Source organism: Diospyros lotus, chromosome 3, assembly GCF_014633365.1.
Source record: "Diospyros lotus cultivar Yz01 chromosome 3, ASM1463336v1, whole genome shotgun sequence".
NCBI lineage: Eukaryota > Viridiplantae > Streptophyta > Magnoliopsida > Ericales > Ebenaceae > Diospyros > Diospyros lotus.
In genome coordinates, this window is record NC_068340.1 from 26,788,632 (window position 1) to 26,813,251 (window position 24,620).

General features: G+C 38.2%; 1 protein-coding gene and 1 pseudogene across 1 annotated transcript; both read right to left on the reverse strand.

Moving 5' to 3' along the window:
* Nucleotides 1-1,337: 1,337 nt before the first annotated feature.
* Nucleotides 1,338-8,133, reverse strand: LOC127796902 (secoisolariciresinol dehydrogenase-like; annotated as a pseudogene).
* A 1,239-nt stretch (nt 8,134-9,372) lies between these two features.
* LOC127798251 (NAC domain-containing protein 40-like) lies at nt 9,373-15,206 on the reverse strand. The gene is made up of 4 exons (XM_052331694.1): nt 14,790-15,206; nt 11,497-11,750; nt 10,273-10,569; nt 9,373-10,074 (listed from the first exon to the last, which is right to left on the reverse strand). The coding sequence occupies exons 1-4, from the start codon at nt 14,980-14,982 to the stop codon at nt 9,607-9,609; spliced, it is 1,212 nt and encodes a 403-aa protein (XP_052187654.1). The 5' UTR covers nt 14,983-15,206; the 3' UTR covers nt 9,373-9,606.
* Between the last annotated feature and the right edge of the window lie 9,414 nt (nt 15,207-24,620).

Sequence of the window (24,620 nt, forward strand, 5' to 3'; positions counted from 1 at the left end):
GACTATGCTGTTAAGGATAGTCGACTATGCATAAGAATAATCGACTATGCTGATTTGATCTGTCGACTATTTAAGGCTTCTGTCGACTATTTTTTCATCTGTCGACTATCAAGTAAGGATAGTCGACTGTGGCTTTTCATCTGTCGACTATTTTTATTCATAAAATTCAAAATTCTCTTCACATTTTTGCAATAGTCGACTGTGTATATGTATCTGTCGACTATGGAATTTTTGTGTTAGAAGATAATCGACTATGCCTTTTTGTTTGTCGACTATGTCTTGTTTTATTTGTAAAAATAGTCAACTATGCATTTTCTTCTGTCGACTATATTTTTTACAGAAAGCTTCCAACAGCTAGTTTTTCAACTTCAACGGTCACAAACGGTTACATTTCTCTTCAATCTTTTGGGAAGCCTATAAATACAAGTCATGGATGATCAAGAGAAGACTAATGGATGGAAAGGAATTTATTTGAGCTTACATCGTATACACATTTGTATTTATATTGACTGTGCTTTAATTTTCTCTCTTCAAGGCTTTGATCTTCACTTGTAATTATTCATTTTAAGCCTTATATCATTTTTGAGAGACATTGTAACTAAGAGATTTATCTCTTAGATTCTCTCCAATTGTATACTTCTTATTTTTCCTACCTTGTGTAGCTAGAGGGCCTACTTGGTTTAAGTAGGAGGTTGTATTTCTTAGCTTGTGTAGCTAGAGGGTCTACTTGTGTAAGTAGAAGGTTTTAGTAAATTAGTTTAAAATCCTTAGTGGGAGCTAAGGTAGTGGATTAGACTTGGTTTAAGCCGAACCACTATAAATCATTTGTCTCATTTATTCTTCTTGCTTTACATTTGTCATTTTATATGTTCTATGTTTTAAATCACTAAAACCTCAATTGGGTCAAAAAGTTTTCAAGTTCTATCAAGATTTTTAAAATATCCAATTCACCCCCCCTCTTGGTGTGTTCCAGAGCACCTCCCGTTCTAACATACATTCCATTCAATTCGAGAACACAAAGTCTTTTGAAAATTCTAAAACCATATTTCTCAGAGGTAAAACCCTCCATCAACCACAAAATTATGCCCACTCACGTACTTAGAATCATCACTTGCCAAGTACAGCACAGCCCGAGTCACATCCTATCCCTCGAGAGTTTCCCCATGAAGGTTGGAATAGACGAGTGCGATTTTGTTCACCCCCTCTAACGGGGGTGACCATCACCCTCACTGCTTTTGTGAGGGTGAAAAATAACGGAACGACATGGGTGTAATATTTGATTGTTGTTCCGTTATTTTTCACCCTCACAAAAGCAGTGAGGGTGATGATCACCCCCGTTAATGGGGGTGAACAAAATCGCACTCGGAATAGACATCACTAGCTGGATCCTCATCCTTCAATCCGAAAAACTTCCTCGATATCGATGTCACAACTACATAAGGCGACACATAGTTCACCCGAAATGCCAAACTTTCCCAGCTTCACGGCAGTGTTCCCCTTGAGTCCCAGCACTGCATGCTTGGAACTAGTATAGGCATGGCTGCAAACGCTTGTAGTCATTGCACAAATGTTGGCCGAGTTGATTATGCTGCCCTTCCTAGCCGGTTCCATCACTCTGAGCGTTTCGTGCCCAGAAAAGTGCCGGTCAGATTAACGCCAGTAGCCTTCTCGAACTGTGCTTTGGCGTTGTCCAAGATTGTCCGGCTTTCTGGTGTCAATGATGCCTGCATTGTTGAACATTATGTCCAGCTTCCACCACAACAGCCTTGTCAATGGCATTTTGGACATCCGTCTCGCTCATGACATCGCGGTGGATGAAAGAAGCGTAAGCCGGGCCAATGTGTTAGGATCTCAAGTCTCTGCCCTTGAGGTTCAAGCTGCACCCGGCTCGGACAACAGCACGGGAGTTGGCGCAACTAGCGAGAGTTCAAGGCAACCCGATAGCAGTGACAAGCATGATGCGCCAAATGAGGCCCCAGCCTACCAACCAGTGGACCAGCCAAGCCAACATGAGCCATCTGGGGCCTTAGCCCAACATTAGCCTGCAGACTCAACCCATAATGCAGCTACTCAGGGCCAGCCCAACCCAGCAGGATGAAGCCCACCAGACTTGGCCCATCACAGGCCCAGTCCAGCAAGCCCATCAGCCCATTTCGTCCAGCCCATCAGATGGAGACCAAGAGCCAAGTCAGTTCACTTGATCTGACTCCTTTATTAGATACATAAATGTTTCCTTTAATTGTTCTCTTTATTTCCAGCATTGATGTATTGCATTATTGCTAACATTCATGTAGATGCTTAAGTTACATTCTCAGCATTCATGTACTTAGCATCTAAAGGATCAGGGACAGCCTATTATAAAAGGCTTTGATCTGCCTTCATTTAAAAAACTTTTGATCAATTCAAAAATGAAATTGCCAAAATGTTCTTCACACTTTCGATTTCTTTCCTCTATCCTGTGATAGTTAGGCAGAAATCAACCTTCCGGGAACTAGGGCATCCATCATTGTTGTTCTCGTTGAGAGTCTGCCCACAGTCTCTTTTCGAAGCTTGGTGCTTATAAGACATTCTCAGAAGTTGTCTATCCAACGGTCATCCAACAATGGCGGAAGGACAGACGCACAAGGATCGCATAGAGAATTTGGAGAACATGGCCAACACTATGGATGAAAAATTCTCACGAATGGAGCAACAACAACAACAGGCGCCAAGGCACAACAGTAGCCGCTCATCTTCCCACAGGCGGTGATCTACTGCATCAGCCAGCCAAAGATCTGATTCGGGCTCTGGTGGTGAATTCGAGACAGACGGACGAGGCAGCAATTAGAATCCCACAAGCACCAACCAGCCAGCCTTTAAACCGCGCCTATAATTTTCCACATTTTCGGGTGAGGATCCTATCTCTTGGCTCAACCGGGCCAATTTATTTTTCAAGTCACAAGACATGAGCAGTAAGGAAAAGATGGAGTATGCCGCCTATTACCTTAAGGGCGAGGCAAGTCATTGGTGGCAGTGGCTGTCACGCACTTATGAAAACCAAGGCAAGAGCATCCGTTGGAAGGATTTCGAACAGGAGGTACGGACTCGTTTTGGCCCTACAGGTTTTGTGGATTATGATGAAGTCCTGTCAAAGATACGTTAGACAGGATCCTTGAGGGACTACCAGCAGGAACTCGAAAAGGTGGCCACACAAGTCGATGATTGGCCAGAGAAGGCCTTGATTGGGGCATTCATTGGGGGTCTATTTCTAGACATCGCTGCAGAAGTCAAGCTTCACCGACCCACCACTATGCGCCAGGCAATTGATATTGCTCAGCTGAAAGATGATCAATTGCGCGCCACGCGCAAGGCAATGGCATACAAAGGGCCAGCCATGGCCGGATCCAGTTTTAGGGCACCCAAGCCCAAGCCACCGCTTGTGCCACAACCCGCAACCAACAAGCGCATACCACCAGGCATTAAGCGCCTATCATAGGCCGAGATGCAGAAGAGGCGTGAGCAAGGCCTCTGTTTTAACTGCAATGAGAAATTCACCCCAGGCCACAAGTGCAAGGTGGCCCAGTCTTTTCTGATTGAAGTAAGAGAGCCACTAGAGAAGGAAGAAGACAAAGAGTCAGACCCACATATGCCTTTTGACATGCCTGCAGCCAACAGTGGGGTGGAGGCTGAGGATCTTCCAAAGGTGTCCCTTCATGCGCTGGCAGGATCCGAGGGGCCACAAACTATGCGGGTGACAGCAATGCTCAAGGGCAAAGTTGCCAGCCTACTGATCGACAACGGCTCGACCCACAACTTCATCAGCACCAAAGTTGCCCACAAGCTACAGATTCCAACTACCATCATTGAGCCATTTGAGGTGCGAGTTGCTAACGGGGAGCGCCTAGCATGCACACAACAGTGCAAGGCAGTAAGTCTTAAAATCCAGCACATCTATGTTATTGTAGATTTATAGGTCATACCTTTGGCCGGAGTAGACATAGTGCTGGGTGTGCAGTGGTTGGCCCAACTGGGCAAAGTTGTCTTTGATTACAAGCAGATGGCCATGGAGTTCACTTTAGGGGGCCGACAGGTTCGCCTATCCATGCAGCAGGGCATTGCTAGGGCAGCAGAGGTGAATGTGGTGCATAAACTGATTAGGGCTGGCAGTGAGTGCTATGCCATACAAATAGCATCACAGCCACGCGCATCCGACAATTTCCAATCCACTGATGTACCGCAGCTGTCCACAGATATTTAGGTGGTCTTGGCCAAATTTCCCACAATGGTGCAGGAGCCCACAAACCTACCACCAAGCTAGCCTTTCGACCACCGCATCCCACTATTGGATGAGCAACCCATCAACGTTGCTCCCTACCATTATGCCCATCATCAAAAAGCAGAAATTAAGAAGCAAGTCAAGGAGATGCTACAGAAAAATCTAATACGGCCTAGTACCAACCCTTTCTCATCACCAGTTTTGCTAGTCAAGAAGAAAGATGGGACATGGCTCTTCTATACAGATTACCGAGCACTCAACAAAGCCACAGTTAAAGACAGATTTTCAATACCAGTCATTGATGACATGCTAGATAAGCTAGCAGGATCCACAATTTTTACCAAGTTAGACTTGGGGGCAAGCTATCATCAAATCAGGATGCACCCAGGAGACATACACAAGATGGCATTTCGCACGCATCATGGGCATTACGAGTACATGGTCATGCCATTTGGCCTGTGCAACGAACCATCCACTTTTCAGGCTGCCATGAATCATATCTTCCAGCAAATGTTACGTAGGTTTATGTTAGTATTTTTCGATGACATCCTGGTTTATTCGAAGAATAGGGACCAGCATTTGCAGCACTTGGAGCAAGTCTTGAGCATACTGGCCAGAGAAAGTTTCTGCATTTAGCTGTCCAAGTGTGCTTTTGGGCAAACAGAGTTGGAGTACTTGGGTCACAAGATCTGCCCTGAAGGCGTCAAGGTAGAGCCACACAAGATCACAGCCATTTAATCTTAGCCGAAGCCAAAGAATGTTTCCCAACTGCGAGGATTTTTGGGCCTTACAGGCTACTACAGGAAGTTTGTGCAGCATTATAGGGCCATTGCTAGGCCATTGACGCAGCTATTGAAGAAAGATAAGTTCCGATGGACAGACGATGCTAACCACACCTTTGCCACATTGAAGCAAGCCATGACGTGCACTCCTGTCTTGGCTATGCCAGATTTCTCACAACAGTTCGAGGTACATACTGATGCTAGCAACATTGGCATTGGCGCAGTATTAGTGCAGCAAGGCCGACCAGTAGCCTTCCTCAGCAAAGCGCTTGGCCCCGCCAAAGCCACATGGTCCGCCTACGCCAAGGAGATGTTGGCAGTTATTGAGGCAGTGAGGGTATGAAGACCCTACTTGTTGGGGAAACGATTCAAAATTGTGACCGACCAGCAACCTTTAAGGCATCTATTGGAGCAGCGCATAGTGACCCCAGACCAGCAGAAATGGGTGGCAAAGCTGACGGGGTACGATTATGAAATTGTTTACTGACTAAGGGCGCAGAACAAGGTTGCTGATGCCTTGTCTAAACGAGATGATAGCCCTCAGCTACTGCCTATCACAGGGCCAAATTGGGAAATTTGGCAACAGATCAGAGATGCATTAGCCACTGACCAGTGTAGTCAGGATTTGATTGAGGCCAGTACGGATAGTGAGACTGTCAGCGACTACAAGTACCGCAACGGGCTACTATTGTACCGAGGCAAAGCTTACGTGCCAGATGCTGATGATCTGCGCACCACCCTCGTGCGGCACTTCCATAATTCAAGGGAAATAGGACATTTCGGAGTATACCGCACTTGGCAGCGACTCAACCGACTTTTCCATTGGGAAGGCATGAAGCAACAGGTTACCAAACATGTGATGGAGTGTGACACTTGCCAACGCGCCAAGAGTGACTCAACTCAGCCCAGTGGCCTATTGCAGCTGTTGCCCATGCCAGAGCAGATTTGGAAAGACTTGAGCATGGACTTTGTGGAGGGCCTACCAAAGTCACAAGGGTACTCATCTATACTTGTCGTGGTAGACAGACTTAGCAAGTATGCCCACTTTATACCCCTTGTGCACCCTTTCACTGCACAGTCTGTTGCAAGAGTATTCACGCAAACAGTGGTCCGCTTGCACGGCCTACCTCGGACCATCGTGACAGACAGGGACAGAATTTTAACCAGCCATTTCTGGAAGGAGCTCTTTAAGACCATGGGAACTGAATTATCAGCGAGCTTTTCCTATCACCCACAAACCGATGGTCAAACGGAGGTAACCAACAGAACTTTGGAGCAATACTTGCGGTGGTTTTCACAAAGCAACCCGCACACATGGGCCGATCGAATCGCATGGGCAGAATATTTGTATAACACCTCTTACCATCAGTCTTTGGGGCGTAACCCGTTTGAGGCAGTGTATGGGTGAGCACCACCCGTTTGAGGCATTGTATGGGCGAGCACCACATACATTAGTGTCTTACACGCAGTTTGCCAAGATGGACACTGTGGACCGAGAGCTAATTGATTGAAATGAGCTGCTAGAAGAGTTGAAAGCAAACTTGTCTAAGGCGCAGACCCGAATGAAGAATTACTATGATCAGGGGTGACAAGACCGACAATTCCAAGAAGGAGACCCGGTCTATGTGAGGCTGCGACCACGAAGGCAGAAGAGCGTCACACTTGTAGCCAAGATAAAGCTTGGTTATCGTTGTTACGGGCCTTACAAGATTTTGAAGAAGATTGGGCAGGTTGCATACAAGCTGGACTTGGTAGCTGATACTCGAGTCCATCCAGTATTTCACGTTTCCCAATTGAAACGCAAAGTAGGTCACTTAACCAATGTTGTGCATGACTTACCTGAGCTCAATGAAGACACTACACTGCTAGTCCAACCCTTGCGGGTCCTAGACTACCGTGTGGTCAAGAAGAACCGCAATAAGACACCCGAGGCATTGGTTTAATGGGAGAACATGTCACCAGAGGAAGCAACTTGGGAGTCAACCGAGTACCTGGCCTACCAGTTTCCGCATCTATATCTTGAGGACAAGATGCTTCCGAAGGGGTGGGGAATGTTAGGATCTCAAGTCTCTGCCCTTGAGGTTCAGACCGCACCCGGCTCGGACAACAGCACGAGAGTTGGCGCAACTAGCGAGAGTTCAAGGCAATCCGATAGCAGTGACAAGCATGTTGCGCCAAGTGAAGCCCCAGCCTGCCAACCAGTGGACCAGCCAAGCCAACATGAGCCATCTAGGGCCTCAGCCCAACATTAGCCTGCAGACTCAACCCACAATGTAGCCACTCAGGGCCAACCTAACCCAGCAAGATGAAGCCCACCAGACCTAGCCCATCACAAGCCCAGTCCAGCAGGCCATTAGCCCATTTCGTCCAGTCCATCGGATGGAGACCAAGAGCCAAGTCAGTTCACTTGATCTGACTCCTTTATTAGATACATAATTGTTTCCTTTAATTGTTCTCTTTATTTCCAGCATTGATGTATTGCATTATTGCTAGCATTCATGTAGATGCTTAAGTTACATTCTTAGCATTCATGTACTTAGCATTTAGAGAGTCAAAGACAGCCTATTATAAAAGGCTTTGATCTGCCTTCATTTAAAAAACTTTTGATCAATCCAAAAACGAAATTGCCAAAGTGTTCTTCACACTTTCGATTTCTTTCCTCTGTCCTGTGATAATTAGGCAGAAATCAACCTTCCGGGAACTAGGGCATCCATCACAATGTCCTTGCATGGCAACTCGCCCTGCTTGTCTTGTGTATCGGCAACGAGGACTTTCGCCCCGTGTTGATAGAATAGTTCGACTGTACAAGATCCAATTCCACCAGCACCGCCTATTAATTATCAGTGCCACCTTCCCTTCCAATCTGTCGTTGAAGGCATCAGACATGACCAATTAGGCATCTTAAATACATATATTGCTACACACATTCTAAGGGTAGCAATTTGGAAATCATTCTTGTAATTTTGAAAGCAAATTCAGAAACTTCGAGCAATAACTTGTAAATGGTTTTGCCATATGTTTTAATGAAATACAGACGATGGGGGAGGGGTTTGATTACCTCCTGGCAGCCGCTGAGAGAACCGTGAAACTTTCCATGGTTTAGAGACTTTCTGAGCTGCTTAGAACACCACCAGAGGTCTCAGACAAGCATTGATTGTTCCAGTGAACTTGAGCATTCTCAGAGCATCAAAACATTACAGCATCGGCCAAAGTACATATCGAATGATACAAGCATGATAATATGCAGTGGAATAGCAAGTTTCTGCTTTAGCTTGTCAAATGGTTTCTTAAAACTCTCCCGAGAAACATAATTTTATAAATACACCCATTTCTAGAAAGTAAGCTTAAACTGTTTCCCTATATATATTCCCCTAACTTGGGACTACTTCAATTTGAGTGCATAAAGTTCTCTAAATTATTCTTGGTTTTTGTTACAACAAACCAAAAATAACAATGAAAAGGTTTCTACATATCCGAAAAGCATCCAACCTTTTTCTTGTTCTTGATAATTCTAAGAGGGTATTATCAAAGGCTACACTTATTTCCAAGTCATTATCCCCTTGACTTTAAGTGGCTAGTGATGCTGAACAAGCTATCCAAACACACACACACACACACACACAAAAGGAAGACCATTTTCTAAGGGGCTTTGATCTCCACAAGATATTTCAGAGAAAATATGGTAGACTGAAGAAGTTTCTTCGTTTGATGGAAGCCATACCCATTCGTCCAAAAAGCATACAAATTTCTTCTAGAAAGAAATCACTCTCATCTCTCTCTCTCTATAATGGAGCTGATCTAATTGTCTTAGTGATCAATTAATTAGTTATAACTATTCCATTATTATACTTACTCCCAAGTTACGGTCGAGTGCACGTCTGTGACAGCATGGGAAGGGAAGTCTTCGACGGCGATGGCTGTGAGCTTATGGTTTTCCATCCTGTCTATTTATAAGGATCAGACAAAATCCATGTGTTAGGTGATTTGTAAGGAGACGGAAGGTGATAGAAATCAAAAGGAAATTTGTCGTTCTTTCTTAATTTTTTTTTTTTTGGAAGAAAAAGAGAGAAAAACTAAATTGTTAGATTAGGAATTAGAAAACGATTAGGATTAGGGAAGACAAGAAGAGGATCGACTGTCCTTTGTACATTGGCATGAAAGAGAATGCTTGGGTTATGTATTAATTAAGAATCAGTTATACTTGACACTCCTAAAATTTCACTTCATATCCTAAAAATTACACTAATCTCTCGTTGCAATTCGTTTAACACTTGAGGTAATCTGATGGAGCTCCCGAACAATATTGCACAAAGCATGGATAAATATACCCAAATATATATGCCTGTTATTTATTCAATCACTTTAGATAAACATTCAGGAGGAAACTAAGAAGAAACGGATCAGCTATAATATAAAGCATAAATCAACACACTAGATATATAGCACACCTACATATTACCTATACAACAGACAGCAATTTCTCCATCTACGCACAAATTTCACTTGCAAGTCTACATCATGAGCCGGGCAAATTAACAATGCTCACTCCACTTCGAAACTGCCTGCTTTTCATAAGGAAGGATATTTGAACCCTTTGCGCTGCCATGGTACTTCCAGCAAAGACACAAACACCAGCAGCAAGCCCAGGAATATGAAGACAAGAGACCTCGTGCTGCGACTCACTCCCCGGTCTGAAACTAAGCTCAGGATGCATTTTGGAGGCTGCTCTGGGCTGGGACGCGTGAGTTCCTCGATCGAGTGCCTATTGCTTGCGTCGACCTCCACTGGCTCGAAATTGCCAGTTTCCGGTGTTTGCCGCCTAAACCTGATTCTTCGGTTGGCTGCGCCCTGGAGAGGATCAAGGTGTAATGAAGTTTCCTGTACATGCTCTTGAGGCGGCCTCTGATCCTCGGATTTTTTATCAGCCGCTGCTGGCAAGAGATTAGGTGTTGGAGCCAGTAAAGATCCGTCGAGGGTGACAATATCATCCTCCATTATATCAGCAAAATCATCATAACAATATCCTTCATCGCCAACCTGCAGACATCCAGACAAAAGCCAAGTAAAATTTTGAGGTCAAGCGTCCCTAAGTCCATTCAGGCAAAATAGAGACCATAGATTTGGGAATCCACGTGCCTTAAACTAGGTTAACAGTAAGTTTCTGGGATTTTTTGACCTTAAAACTGTATTGGTAACATGAAAGTTGTCAACCCGAAGCAGAAAAGACAAACCAACCTGGTAGCTAGAAGAACCAGGCTCAGAACACTCACGTGTCAAATTCTGATTAGACTCATATCCGGAATCAGTCTGCTCCTGAACTGAGTGGGAAGTATAACTGCTGCTACCCTCCTTCGAGCAGGATTCAACTGCTTTAGCTCCTTCAGGTATGCCTGATTGTTCAATTACATCAGCTTCTAATGAATTAACATTACCATCACCTTCAGTCTGTAACTGCCTTCCGCTTGAAGAACTCTGTCCATCATTTAGTCGAAAGTCATAGTTCTTCCGTAGGCGGCAAACAACCAAAGAATCCTACAGATGGTTCAAATAATTGGAGAGTTCTGGTTACTATTTGGAAGAAATGCACTGATGGTGAGTGGGAAACAGACTGGTCCATTATGTACAAAGCAAACTTCACAAATCACAAGATGACATCAGAATTACATTTGCAGGAAGTGAATGAACGATAAACAACGGATAGATCAATATGGCAACCAGATATGAATTCAACATGGATGAGGCTAAGAAGAACAAATAAACCATAAATGATTTGAACACAGGAAAAATAATTTTTCCGCTTAATACTCAACAAATGAAAAATAAAATAGACAACAACCTTGACAAACTTCTTCATCTAATTCTGAAGCATGCATTCCTCTGCATCTTCAGTACAGGAACCTTCGACTATGGCTGCTACTAGATCTGGGACTGACTTAAAGTTCACAAAGCAAAAACACACAAAGAAGCCTGCTCTGGTATAACCAAGCAGGAATAGCTTATGAATACAATCCAGATGGGATAGATATTTATGGTGAAACTCTTGACGTCTTATTTCAGAAATAAATACCATAAACAAAAATCTAAAAATAAACATCAATTCTGATTAGCTGATGATTGATACATCACAAAAATTAAAGCACCAAGAGGAAACTTCAACCATCTTCAAAAAGAAATAAGAAAGATGAAAAAGAAAAATCAATTATCAGAGGAAGGTTATGAAATGGCTAAACTTGATAGCTTACTATTACCTAGAATAAGCTCAAGTTGATATAGGACAAGAGTGAATATGTAACTATAACAGTATATTCTTCCGGGAGCTTTTTTTTTGCTAAGTGAGCAGGCATTTCAAAAAATACTCATTCAAGTTAAGACAGACCTAACAATCAATATGGTCATGATAGTTTAAAGTATCAGTCAAGTCCAAATAACTAACATCGTCAACTGTATAGCATTGTTCACCTGAGACATTCCATTCATACAGAGTTCATGCATAATCCATTCTGTCCTCTCCCCCTTTGGTGCTCGACCTTTATGGAACACCAGAGTCCTCTTTGTACCAATCGCATTAGACCCTGACTTAACATTTCGCTCTTTCCCCGTAGCTTTCCAATAGCCAGATTCAGTCGCCCTCTTACTTTGAGTTCCATTTGGGTACTTCCTTCCACGAGGAGAAAAGAAGAACCACTCATTGTCTGATTGAATGACAGCTTTAGCTGGCAAAACATAAAGATCAGAAATAAAATTTATTCATTTCTTTTTAGTAAATGAACTGCCAATTAATCTTTATGCTAAACAGAAGCATAGAAAATTTTACTTCAAAAAACACCCTGAAAATGCATTTAAGCCTGTGAACCAAAAATCACAGATACCAACAAAGGGGCACTTGATACACATAAAACAATAAGGCATAGCGTCCAGAAATCCTGATTGGTTTGGATTCAAAAGCTTACACCCAACCAGGATTCAAAAGCTTACAACCAAGCAAACACGCAAGGCACTTCTACAAATATCTCATTTTTTTCTTCAGGAAAAAGTATCAGGAACTGCACGACACCTGAACAAATATATACAAAGCATATGATTCTAAGTCAAATATTTGAATAAAGTCATCGACTGAAATTGTAATATGGACATCTGAAAAGTAGAACCTCTATAACTTATGTTACACATAGGGATCTGCTGGTGTGTCATAAAAATGAAACTACACTGGGCCAACAAAAATATTCTCCCCTCTCCACACCCCAACACACAGAAGAAGAAGAAGAAGAAGAAGAAGAAGAAATGTGTGACAAAGAAATAGTAAAAAATAAAAGAAAAAAGAAAGAGAAAAGGTCAGATTATTGAGCTTGTCTTGAATTCACCTTTGAACCCAATCTAAAAGATAGTACAAAATGCCAAACATATTCATAGATTACTTAGGATTTTTGACTAATTTATTCATTGATTTCAGAGTATGGATTGTGTCATAGAATTATCAGAGTAGTTATGAGATTGAATATATGGGGTTCTTGGGTTGAGAGTTTTTCTCCTCGCATAAACCTATTTTTCACAATTCACATAATGAATTTTTTTTCTCCTCTTTTGACAGTGGACGCGAGTTGACTCGTGATTTTACGAGTTTACGAGTCATCAAGCATAAAACGAGTCAACTTGCTTGTAAGATCGAGTTTTGGTAGAATCAGACCCGACTCGCGAGTCAAACATGTAAAATCGGTCCGAGTTCACCGAGCTAGTCTTGCGCTTAGTATAAAATTAATATTTGTGCATATATAGGTGAGGAGGCTTGCAGCTTGGTGGTCACGCGTGCGAGGTAAGGGTCTTGGGCAGCAGGTTGCGGGTTCAAGGCTTGGTGGCACGCTGGAATTAATTCCCAATGCAAGGGTGCCAAAATGGTGCCGTTTTGGGGGCGAAGTTTTTCTAAGTCTCCCACAAGTTTTGATGCTAATTTAAGAATAAGATAAAAGGCAAACTTGGAAGTAAGGTATAGAAACAGACAAGTTTTTTTTTTATGCTAATTTATGACTTAGTATTTTTATTTATATTTAAGAACAATGTTTGTTGATGATAATGGTAATGTTTGTTGTTTGGAATTTTGATTATGGATGGATGAATGATGAATTGATGATACATGATGGATTTAATATTTAGAAATTTCATATTATTTAGTATTTTTGAAATTGATAGATGAAGTAATTTTGAAATAGGTACATGCACATCATTTATAATAAGGATTATGTCATTATAAACATGTATTTATATAAATTAAAGGGTATTTTTAATGTAAGGTTTTACGATTTAATTTTACAATCCGATTTTATAGACCCTTTTACGATCCCACTTAAAATCTTGATTTTAACAACTATGGTCAGACCCATTAAATCAGTATGTCTTTCATTTTGATCATTTTGTGGGTTACAACTATTTATTCTATCTGTTTGTTTGGTAAGTGTGATTATCTATTCTATATTTGACCCTAATAAATATGTGGTATACACAATTGAGGAATCCCAGCAGGAAAAAGAAAAAAAAGGAGTATCCTGTGGCAGCTAAGCAACGGAAAGAACTGTTAGACGTGAATTTTTTTTTCCAGTTATTTATATTGACCTAGTCTTTGGAATTGAAATCCCTATTTTTCCTTGATCACTCTCCCAAACTCAAACAAACATGATAGAGGAGATATTAACTAATAAGATAGAGCAGGGAGAGAAATGATAATGGCTAGTGCTTCAAACTTCAAAAGGGGACAGGAGGAGAGAAAAGTGATCATCTATCAATCTGATCATTGTTCTCTCTCTCCCCAACTACCTTAGCAAAAGATCATCTAATTGCTGCGAATAGAGTCATCAATGCATATTTTTTTTTATGTAAATCATTTGGGAACATACAAGACAATGAAGTTCATAAGAAAGGCCATACTACACAAGAGCCTCCGAAGAGATCATTGTATTTTGTTGGGAGGAGAATGTCATTCAAATCCAATGCAAAAGCAGGCATATCTACTCTTAGAAAAGAGCAGCTTGTGTGCTGCGGATCTACATTTATGGGCCGTTTTTCAAACCTTATATAACATACATGTTTTTTCAAGGTTGCATTTGAAAATAGAGATTTCAAATTATATCATTTGAAATTTGTCATTTCAAATTCCTCCATCTTTAGGTCCAAATCCACTGTGGATTTAGACTCAAATCCATATGCTTTTAACAAAAGTGAAATTGGAATTTCAAATGATAGGGTTAAATGACCCTGTCCAAACGCAACATGAATAGAGAAATTTCAAATGGTGTCTTGTGAAGTTTATAATTTAAAATACTTGCATTTCAAAGTCTTCCATTCGTTAATGTCTAAATGTAAATTTTGACTTTTGACTCAAATCCAAATGCTTATGTACCCAAATAAGACAGATAAGGTCAAATGACCCTGTCCAAACGCACCCTAACTGAAAAAGGAATAGAGAAGGTCCAGATATAGAGAAAGACGCTCGACTCTAACAGTCAAAGGAAAAGCATAAATGCGTCCTGATCGTATTGATGTAAACGCGGGGCGTCGACAAGTGCAAAGAAGAACTTGCATCTTAGGAAACTCGAAGCTTAAACTGTTTACGAAATCGATCCAACAATAGACCAGACAGCTATCGAACAAACCAAATGAAGCACCATGTAACTGATTGATGAGGTACCAGCTATAAAGAGATTGGTTTGAATGATTAAAGCAGTCAAATGCAGAAGAATAAGGGCAGTGATTACGGAGGGTACCAGGTAAATCCCAGGGATCGTATTTACAGAGGTCGACCTCGGCAATGACTTCGACGCATTCGTCGCAACCTTGGAGCTTCTTGCTGAGGTAGAAGGATATGAGTTCCTCGTCGTTGGGGGAGAATCGAAACCCCGGGAACATCGACGACGTCTCTATCGAAAGCTCCATCTCTCTCCTACTTCCTTCACCCATCTCTTTCTCTCTCTCTTTGGATATAAGTTACAGAATCAGAATCAGAATCAGAAGCAGAAGGCTGAAGGAAGAAGAACTATTTCCTGCTGAAGCAATTATTATTCTTTGGTTGTGGTGGGGGCGCAAACGGGCTTTCTTGGGTCTTTTTACTTCCGAGGAATCACTTGGACCATGCTTTTACGCTTTGGTTTGGCTCCGTATCTTCCTCTTCTGTTTCTGTTACTATATTTCTCCTCCGCTTCTGCTGCTGCTTCTTCTTCTTGGTGTGTGCGCCACGGTCGAGAGCGCAGCTGGCGATGCCACGTCGTCCGCCCACGTGTCATTGTTTTGTGACAGGTACTCCCCCTTCAACTTTTTTTTTTTTAATTTCCCTGCCATATCCGTTTACACCATTATTATTTATTTACCAACTCTTTCTCATTAATTATTTGGATATGAAATGTCACGCCATTCTGCTAAAACTTTAATTTTATTCTGATTGTAAAGATAAGGATTAAATTTAAAACGTTACTCTCTTATTTACGTTTGAATTTAATGAATTAAAAATTATTAATTTAATTTTTTTTATTTTTAAAATTTATATAATTTATATCATATGTAAACATGTTTCACCTAATTTTCTTATATTTTGTTATGGGTATTTTTTGGACCACCTTTCGTATGGGTTGGATTCAACCCAACAGGCCGACCAACTTCTTGAAGTCCGATGGGCCCAAGATTGAGGTCGTCAGAGTAAGGTCGCACATCGTCGAAACTCAAGCTTAGATCGCAGAACCAAGTGAGCTCTCAATGATATTATCAGCTCGTTAGTCAAACCATTCAGCTTGCATAATAACAAGGCCATGGAATAATCGGAGGCGATGCCCGCCTGTCTTATCTAAGGCAAACTGGATCCCTAATAATGTCGAACCCACTCTCAATTTTATGGAGTTAATAAGGACACATTGTCTCCCATGATATTATCCTTCTACTTTTGAATTTTACGTAAATTGTAAACACTCCACACTATAAATAGGGGTCAAAATCATTGTATAAGGGAATGAACAATAATGATATACTATTACTCTATCAGAATAACCAGAGAATAGTCGTAAACTAAGCATAGTTTTGACCGAATCACATAAAAACTTCCCTACGTATAATTTATCATTCGTTATATTTATTTCTTCTCTTTGTACTTGTACTCATTTTCTCATTGCGAGCCTACTAATCATGGTTGACCTACTTTGAAAGTGGATATCTTTCGATACTGAATACTTGTTCCATTTTTTTCACTCTTTTCATGTGAGCTTAATATATAATTATATAATTTAATAGATATTGTACTTTTTATCTACTTATATTCTTAGAGAGAAATGAAATATAATTAAAGTATATGAATTTATATGACCTAATAATTATAAATTCAAATAAAATATTTATTAAACTAATTAAAATTATTGATGTGGTGTGTGAAAATCCCTAACAATGCATTTTAACTAACTTAAATTGACAATTATTCAATTGATGGTAAAAACTATTATTTGTTCATTGTAACTTGAAATCACATAAATATAGACTTGTTTGGTAACATGCCTCAAATAATTTTTTAATATTAAAGTTAGAAAGATTTTTTTTAAGGGATAATACAAGGGAAGGAATAATTCAATTTGTTAATGGTTGTGTAGTGGTTTTGGTAGTCATAGAAACCATAAATTAAAATGTCCAGATTAAGATATTAGTGATTGAGATTTCATTTACCTTATTATATATAAATGATATTGTTGTTGTCTGAATACAAAAATGAATTTATTTAACTGAAAACGTCGTCATCAAGTCACTTAAATCTGTAAAAATAATAAAATAATCAAATCTCTCCGCGCAAATACTCTAATCGATGCTTAAATCAAACACTGAATATGATAAAAGAAATTGCATTAAAACTAATATAAAAAAATGTCATACATTTTCAATAATGAGTGCCTGATCATTTATAGAGGTATATGGAGTGATATAAAGTGTAACATAATTAAGATTTTTGTAAATAATGCTTATCTTGATTAATTCTAATTTGACTGAGACTAGATTTGTTATTTATGATATCACTTTTTTATAGATGAAATTTATCTTGATTAATCATAGTCTAGCTGAGACTAGATTGTTATGGATAGATTTATTTCTTATGGATGACGTTTATTCTAATATTCTAAAATTATTTTAGAATTAAAATTCTTTATAGATAATTGATAATCTTCCTGGAAAAATTTTTGGATATCGAAATTGTTTTGTTTGAACGTTTGTGTGAGACCCCCCCGCATGTGAGAAATTTATGCTTTTCAACCTAAAATATTATTTTGGGCTCTTAGGCTTTTAATGGACTTTTATTTATAACACAACAGATAGTATTATTGTTGAAATATAATCATAAATTTATAGTTGTGGGAGATTCTTTAATTTTCAAGAGACTCTAGGTCCTCAAGCGATTACAAGATAGAAAACAATTAGAGGCAAGTGGTCTCTCTCATGCCAACTATTCGATGTTTAAATTAGTTTAAGTAGAAGTTTTTGTGTGTCTAGAGAGTGGGGGTTCACCTTTATTTATAGAAGTTGAAGCTGATAAATGAGAGATTATTCGTATATTTTTAAATTGTTTATTTCACCTTTTAAGACATTAGTTTCAGAAATTAGTTGGAATGCTTTAACTGATACCATATTTGAAGGGTTTTCGAGACACTTATCACTTTTTCGAAAAGTCTTCTCAATCCTTCATGGTTTTCAAGGACTTGGTTCTCTAGGAGACTTAAACGATAGTCTCCTAATCTTTCGTGATTTTCTTTTTAATCTTTTAGTTTTCTTTGGACTTGTTTATTCTTGAGCCTAGTATTTTTGCAAGTGGGTCATGATCCCAAGCACATCACTTGTTCACCCCCCCCCCCCCCCCCCCCCCCCCTCCCTTTTGCAGTTTTCTCAAAGGAAAGTGTAAATATGCTATTTCTTTCTTGAGTTAGGGTACGTTCCTTATTCTTTTGGAAGAATTTTGCTCATTAAGGGTGAAAAACGAATATATACCCAAGATGGCATCCGAATTAGATATTTTAAAACGTTTTCAGTTAAAAGAAATTTTGTATAAAAACTGTTTGTGATGGATTTGTTTGGCACAATGGCACCACAACTATCAAGACGGGGTGAATTGAGTTATTTTAAAAAAATATTTTAAACTTTGAAAATATTTTACTTGAATGAGGTTTTAGTAAGATAAAATAAAAAATATGAAATGTCAAAACAAATGCTTGAAGAAATAAAAAGCAAGAAAGAAGATAATTAACTAATTATTCAGAGTTAGCTTTTGGCTGGATAATTGTCATGGTCACATTTGAGTGAATTGTGGCAAAACCTCTTCTGTTTGGCAAGAGATAGGATATTGTGAGTAATTGTTGTTCCTCCACCTTAATTTGAAAATTAACACCACAATCCCTCACCAAAAAGTGTGAGCTGAAGTTTTAACTCTTAAATTTATGAGATCAAGTAATATATCCAAAACCTCCTTAGTACTAATGATCTAGAATTGGGTTAGGACAAGGAACCTTGTTTGGTCCCTGCAATGTAGGTACAATGTGAAAATCAACAAATTGAATCCACGCAGCTTTGTTGAGATCATTCAAGTGTATTTGGCCTGGGGCATGGTGATGACAAATGGTATGCCTTCTTCTATTCACTGTAAAAAAAAATGGGTTTTTTGCGATGATTTTTCAAGCGCCGCAAAGTATGTTTTTTATAGCAGTTTATCTAATATTTTGTGGCGATTTTTGGAAACTGTCGTAAAATTAATTAATTAAAATTATAAAATTAAATTTAGAGGCGGTTTTAAAAAATCGCTACTAAACTCAATAATAAAAAATTAAATTTAGCGACGATTTTCTCAAAATCGTCGCTAAATTCATTAATAAAAAATTCAAAAAATTAAATTTAGTGGCGGTTTTGTAGAAACCGCTGCAAAATTTAATAATAAAAAAAATCAAAAATTAAATTTAACGACAATTTTGTCGAAATCGTCACAAAATTCAATAATAAAAAAAATCAAAAATTAAATTTCCTGGCAATTTTAAAAAATCACCACAAAATTCAATAATAAAAAAATTAAAAATTAAATTTCGCGACGATTTTATAAAAACGCCGCAAAATTCAGTAATAAAAAAATAAATTTAAAAAAATTAATAAATTAAAAATTAAATTAAATTAAATTTTACAAAATAATCTAATTTTTTTATTTTTTAATCAATTAATTTATTTATATCAATTAATTTATTTAATTTCATTCAACTAAATTAAATAATTTATTTATTTTAAATTTATCAATTAATTAATTTATTTTAAATTAATTAATCAATTAATTTATTTAATTTAATTAATTGGTTTAAAACATTTTATGTTCAATTAATTAAGTTAATATGTTAACTCTTTTTTAGGTGTTTTGAGAGTTCAATTAATTAATTTAATTTAATTTAATTTAATTAGAAATAAAATTATTTTTTTATTTTATTTAATTTGGAGCCAAGTGTAATTTCAAAAACTTGAGTTTGTGGGTGCAAAGTGAATTTTGAAAAATAGTAGTTTGATTACTTTATAATTAATATGCGCCAATATTTTATAAGGTGACTTTGCAAATTAGTTGGTTTCGCACGCGTACGTGCGTACTGCTGGTCACGGGATTGAAACTTGAGAATTACATTTGTTGGAATTTATTCCAACAGGCGAACGCTCGGGCAGGTGCGCACATGGCGAGGGTTCACGGCAGTGGGCGCCCAGGGGCGAGGTCTGGCGCGCACTTGCTTTTGGCTTGCATGCGGTAAATAGCGACATTTTTAAAACCGTCGCAAAAAATTAAAAAAAATTATCGTTAAATTATTTTTATAATTAAATTAAATAATTTAATATTAAATTTAATTAAATTTAGCAGCGGTTTTAAAACCGTCGCAAAATTTAAAAAACCGCTACAATTAAAAATATCACTTAGCGGCGGTTATACCAGCGGTTGATAAAAATCGCCGCTAAATGCTGCCCGACGGCTGTATCAGGGGCGATTTTGATCACTTTACGACAGTTAAAAATCGACGTTAAATACCAAAAAAATCATCGCTAAAAATCAATTTTGAAAAAGAGATAGCTTTCTTTTTACTCATTTAGGAATATCCCTTCGTGACAAAGTAAGAGAGATCTTCGCAACGGAGTTGGGCTTTTTCAAGTTAAAGGGCACAATCAGGTCTAGAAGACTTCCTTTCCACTTCATATAGGACACCCAGTGTGGGAGGAATTCAAGAGTTGGGGTGTGCACAGTATCAAGTTTTTGTCTAAAGGGAACCATTAATTCTTGGAACGTCCCAAACTTTGATACTTTCCACGCCATGGATCCTACACTTCACCAATGTTCCCCTCACCATATACCGGAACACACACTGGCCCTTTTACAAAGGTATTCCACCACACAGCTTTCCTATCTGCTACAATTTGGAAAAATTACTAACAAGTCCAACGCAAGCCTCTCATTTTATTACTAGATGTGACTCTCAGTCTCAGATGTGACTCCCAAACTCTATTTTACGTACATCCTACCAAATATATCATTGCAAACTCCAGCCTATATAGATAGCTATTGCGTATCTGCTGGTATAAATTAAGATAATCTACTCACTCAAAGTGCATATATAGCATGAGCAATGCTCCTTTTATCTGGCAAATCACATGTGTAGCTACTTTTCTTTTCCTTGGACAAGAAAAATCATGTTTGTAATTGAGCCAATGAATTGAAGTTCATTACTATATATATATCTATGTGTGCATGTCAACATATACACCCAGCGAATACAGGAAAATGTACTCCAGACAATGTAAGATTACGAATTATAGGCAAAGATATATATTATTATGCGAATGAAAAGAACCTGCGCATAGAAGCCCCGCCAAGTTTAACAATTCCAGTGGTTAAATTCCTGAGGTTCTCCTCCAAGGGTTCCAAGAGCATATATAGTTTGTAGCCAGCCAAGCAAAAAGAGCTTCTTCTTCACCTTTCATTATCGCAGCCCATTGGTCCTCGAACAGAAACCCGGACGACCTCAAAACCCGTCTGCAGCTCTCCAATATAGCCTCCCTCGATCAACCTCAATTCCAACCTTTCCAACTCCGGTCGTATACGTACACATCAACTGCACCTTGGTATTCCTCCACTCGCTCCTCGGAACCCGACTCTTAGCAAACTGAACCAACTTCGATACCGATCGTCCGGGATCGTCGGCGAACCGGTGCAATCCTGGCTCGACCTTGAACAACCTGGAGCAACATATATAATATCTACACGAAATTATATTATTTTAGTAATTTTTTATTTAATTTTACTTGAGAATAACATTGTGTCCCTAAAACTGCAATCATTATACAAAAGATAAAATAACATTTACTTAAAAAATTTAAACTAATTTTTAGTACATTTTTTATTCAATGTACAAAGATAAACGAGTTGCATTGTTATAAGGTAAATCACAATGTTTAGACTCTTTTAAATTTTATATTTTATAATTACTAAGTCATTTTACTTTAATTTTTGTTATAGTACGAAGTTTAAGAACTAATATTGTAATTTATCTATTATTATATATAAACATATTATCTGAATATTTTAAATAAATTTATTTGAATTATTTTTAAAATTGTTAATATGATTCATTTCTTATTATGTTATTTATATAAAAGCTTTTAAATAGAAATAAAATAATTGAATTGAAGTAATTTTATCCACGACTCGGTTGGATATTGTTCAATTTGGATTGATTTATATTGATATTCAGAGTTGATCGACCGTGATTTGTAGGGTCATAACGAGAAAAATGAGCACAATAGCAAAGAGGAGAAATAAATGGAACGAATGACAATCAGTATGTAAGGAAATTTTTACGTGGTTCGACCAGAATGATGACTAGTCCACGATTGTTCTCTTGTTATTCCGACAGAATAACAATATATCATCCTTCTCGTCCCCCTCATTCAATAGTGTTTTTTGATCCCTATTTATAGAGTGGGATGTCTACAATTTACATAAAATTTAAAATAATATGATAATATTATAAAGACAATATGTCATTATCAATTCCATAAAAACTAGGAGTGTATTCTGCATTACTAGGGATTTGGTTTGTTTTAGATAAAGTAAGTAGGTCCTTACCTCTGGTTGTTCCGCGATCTTGTTGTTATGCTAGCTGGATGATTAGACTAGCGAGCTCGAAACATTGCTGAGACCTCGCTTGGTTAGGCTAGCGAGTTGGGAGTATCACTAGGAGTTCACTCAGTTTCATAGCCTGATCTCGAGTTTCAGCGATATGTGACCTTATTACGAGCTCGGTCTTGGGCCTATTGAGTTTCAGGAGATTAGGTTGCCCTGCTGGGTCAAGTTCAACCCATAAGAAATGGTGCAAGAAATATCCATAACAATTTATTTATTAACTTTACCTGCATAATCATCTTTATATGGATAGAAATAGAATACATAAGATATCAATTTAAAAATATTTTATATTTGATCTAGTTTTAATCACGATCTATTTGTAAAAAATTAATAAGTTCGGAGGAGAGAAGAAAAAATCACGAGTGCATCTCAAAGACCCTTTTAATAATTCTCATTCAAACATTAAAAGAGAATTTTATAAAAGAGTGATAAGTCTCTCAGAGACTATTTGAATATAGTTTCACCGAAGCATATCAATTAACACTCAAAACTAATGCCTTGAAAATTAGAACAAAAGATTTTGAAAAATATGAATATTTTTTTGGCTATCAATTTTAGCCTTTATAAATAAGGTGATCTCTTACTCTTTAGGTATATAAATTATATTATACAAAACACTATTTTTCTTTTAATTTTTGACAAATCTAACTTAGATATGGAATGATCTGCACGGATGACATCTCAAATTCTTTGATAATCTTATGTTTTATAGATTTCTCAAAAATCAAACTCTCTTATAATTATAAATCTATTATTGTATTTTGATAACAACATTAATATTTTATTTTTATATATATATTTTTAATTTTATTTTTGGTAGGCATTGTATCTAAAATTCCATTAAAAAAATGTGTACCTTTAAATGTGAAATATTTTACTCTATATATCATGTTTGATATTTTAAAAAAAAAATATGAACGACTTAAAAAATATTTTTGTATGTAAAGTTTTAAAAATATTTTTATATTAAAAACATGGAACATTAAAAAAGTTGGAAGTATTTTGTGTGTGTAAAAAACTTTTAGTTTTATTCTGAAAACAAAAAATAATTTACAAATAACCATAAAATATATAAATGGAATATCAATTAAAAGAATTTCAAAGAATTATTGATATTAATACAAAGAGAAATTCTATTGGCAGTCCAAAAATTTACTCTTCACAGCCCATGTCCCATCAAATTTTCTAAAAATTTTAAGTACCTATTTTATCCCACAGCCAACCATCTCCTCCAATCACCTCTCATCATTGCCGGCCATCGTCTCGCATCTCTTTTTCTCTCCCACATTATATACACACAAATACATATAAATACATATACACATAGCCATGCAACCAGCAAGTGCCCACACACACACATAAACCAACAAGCGCGCGCACACACATATATATATATACACACACCGCATGGCCGCAATCATGACAACCGCGGCCATGCAACCCAGCACACACACACACATATATATATACACACACCTATATATATATACACATAGAAAAACATGGTCACGGCCATGAAAACCTTCGCACCTCGCGGTGCGAAGGTTTCAGCAACCCCCACATCGCGAGATGCGGGGATTTCAGCAATCCCCGCATATTGTGATGAGGGAGTTTTAGCAACTCCCGCATCGCGAGGTGCAGGGAAGGCCCGTACCTCACGGTGCAAGAGTTTTAGCAATCGGTGTGGGGATTTCAGCAATCCCCGCATATCGTGATGCGGGAGTTTTAGCAACTCCCGCATCGCGAGGTACAGGGAAGGCCCGTACCTCTCGGTGCAAGAGTTTTAGCAACCCCCACACCGGGAGGTGCGGAGGTTTTCATGGTCGCATCCATACTTTTGTGTGTGTGAGTGTGTGTATATATATATATTTGTGTATATATATATGTGTGTGGGTGTTGCTGGTTGCATGGCCGGGCCCATGTTCTGTGTATATATATATATGTGTATGTGTTGGTTGCATGGTTACGTGTATATATATATTTATATGTATGTATTTGTGTGTGTATATAATGCGAGAGAGAAAAAGAAATGCGAGACGATGACCGGCGATGAGAGAGGAGAGGGTTGGCTGTGGGGTGAGAGTAAATTTTCCGATTTACTTAATTACTAAAATAACCCTAATACAAATGGAAAACGGTTTTCTTTGGATTACTTAATTACTAAAATAACCCTTTCATGGTTTCAAATTACTATACACGACCACAAAGTTAATATTTGCAGCTAAAATGTTAAAAAACAGTACAGAAAAGACAATTCCATTAGGGGAAAAGTGGCAGCTTTTCTGAGGCTAGAGACTAAAGCCTAAAGCCCGATCCGATGGTGGCCACACGATGCTGCTATCTGACCCGCCATTGGCTGCTCACTATAAAAACCAAAACGAAAGCG

Coding starts and splice junctions, on each gene's coding strand:
- LOC127798251 (XM_052331694.1), bottom strand. CDS start 14,982: ATGGGTGAAGGAAGTAGGAGAGAGATGGAGCTTTCGATAGAGACGTCG. Junction 11,751..14,789: donor CGATCCCTGGGATTTACCTG/GTACCCTCCGTA, acceptor ATGTTTTGCCAG/CTAAAGCTGTCATTCAATCA. Junction 10,075..10,272: donor CTGGTTCTTCTAGCTACCAG/GTTGGTTTGTCT, acceptor GGATGTCTGCAG/GTTGGCGATGAAGGATATTG.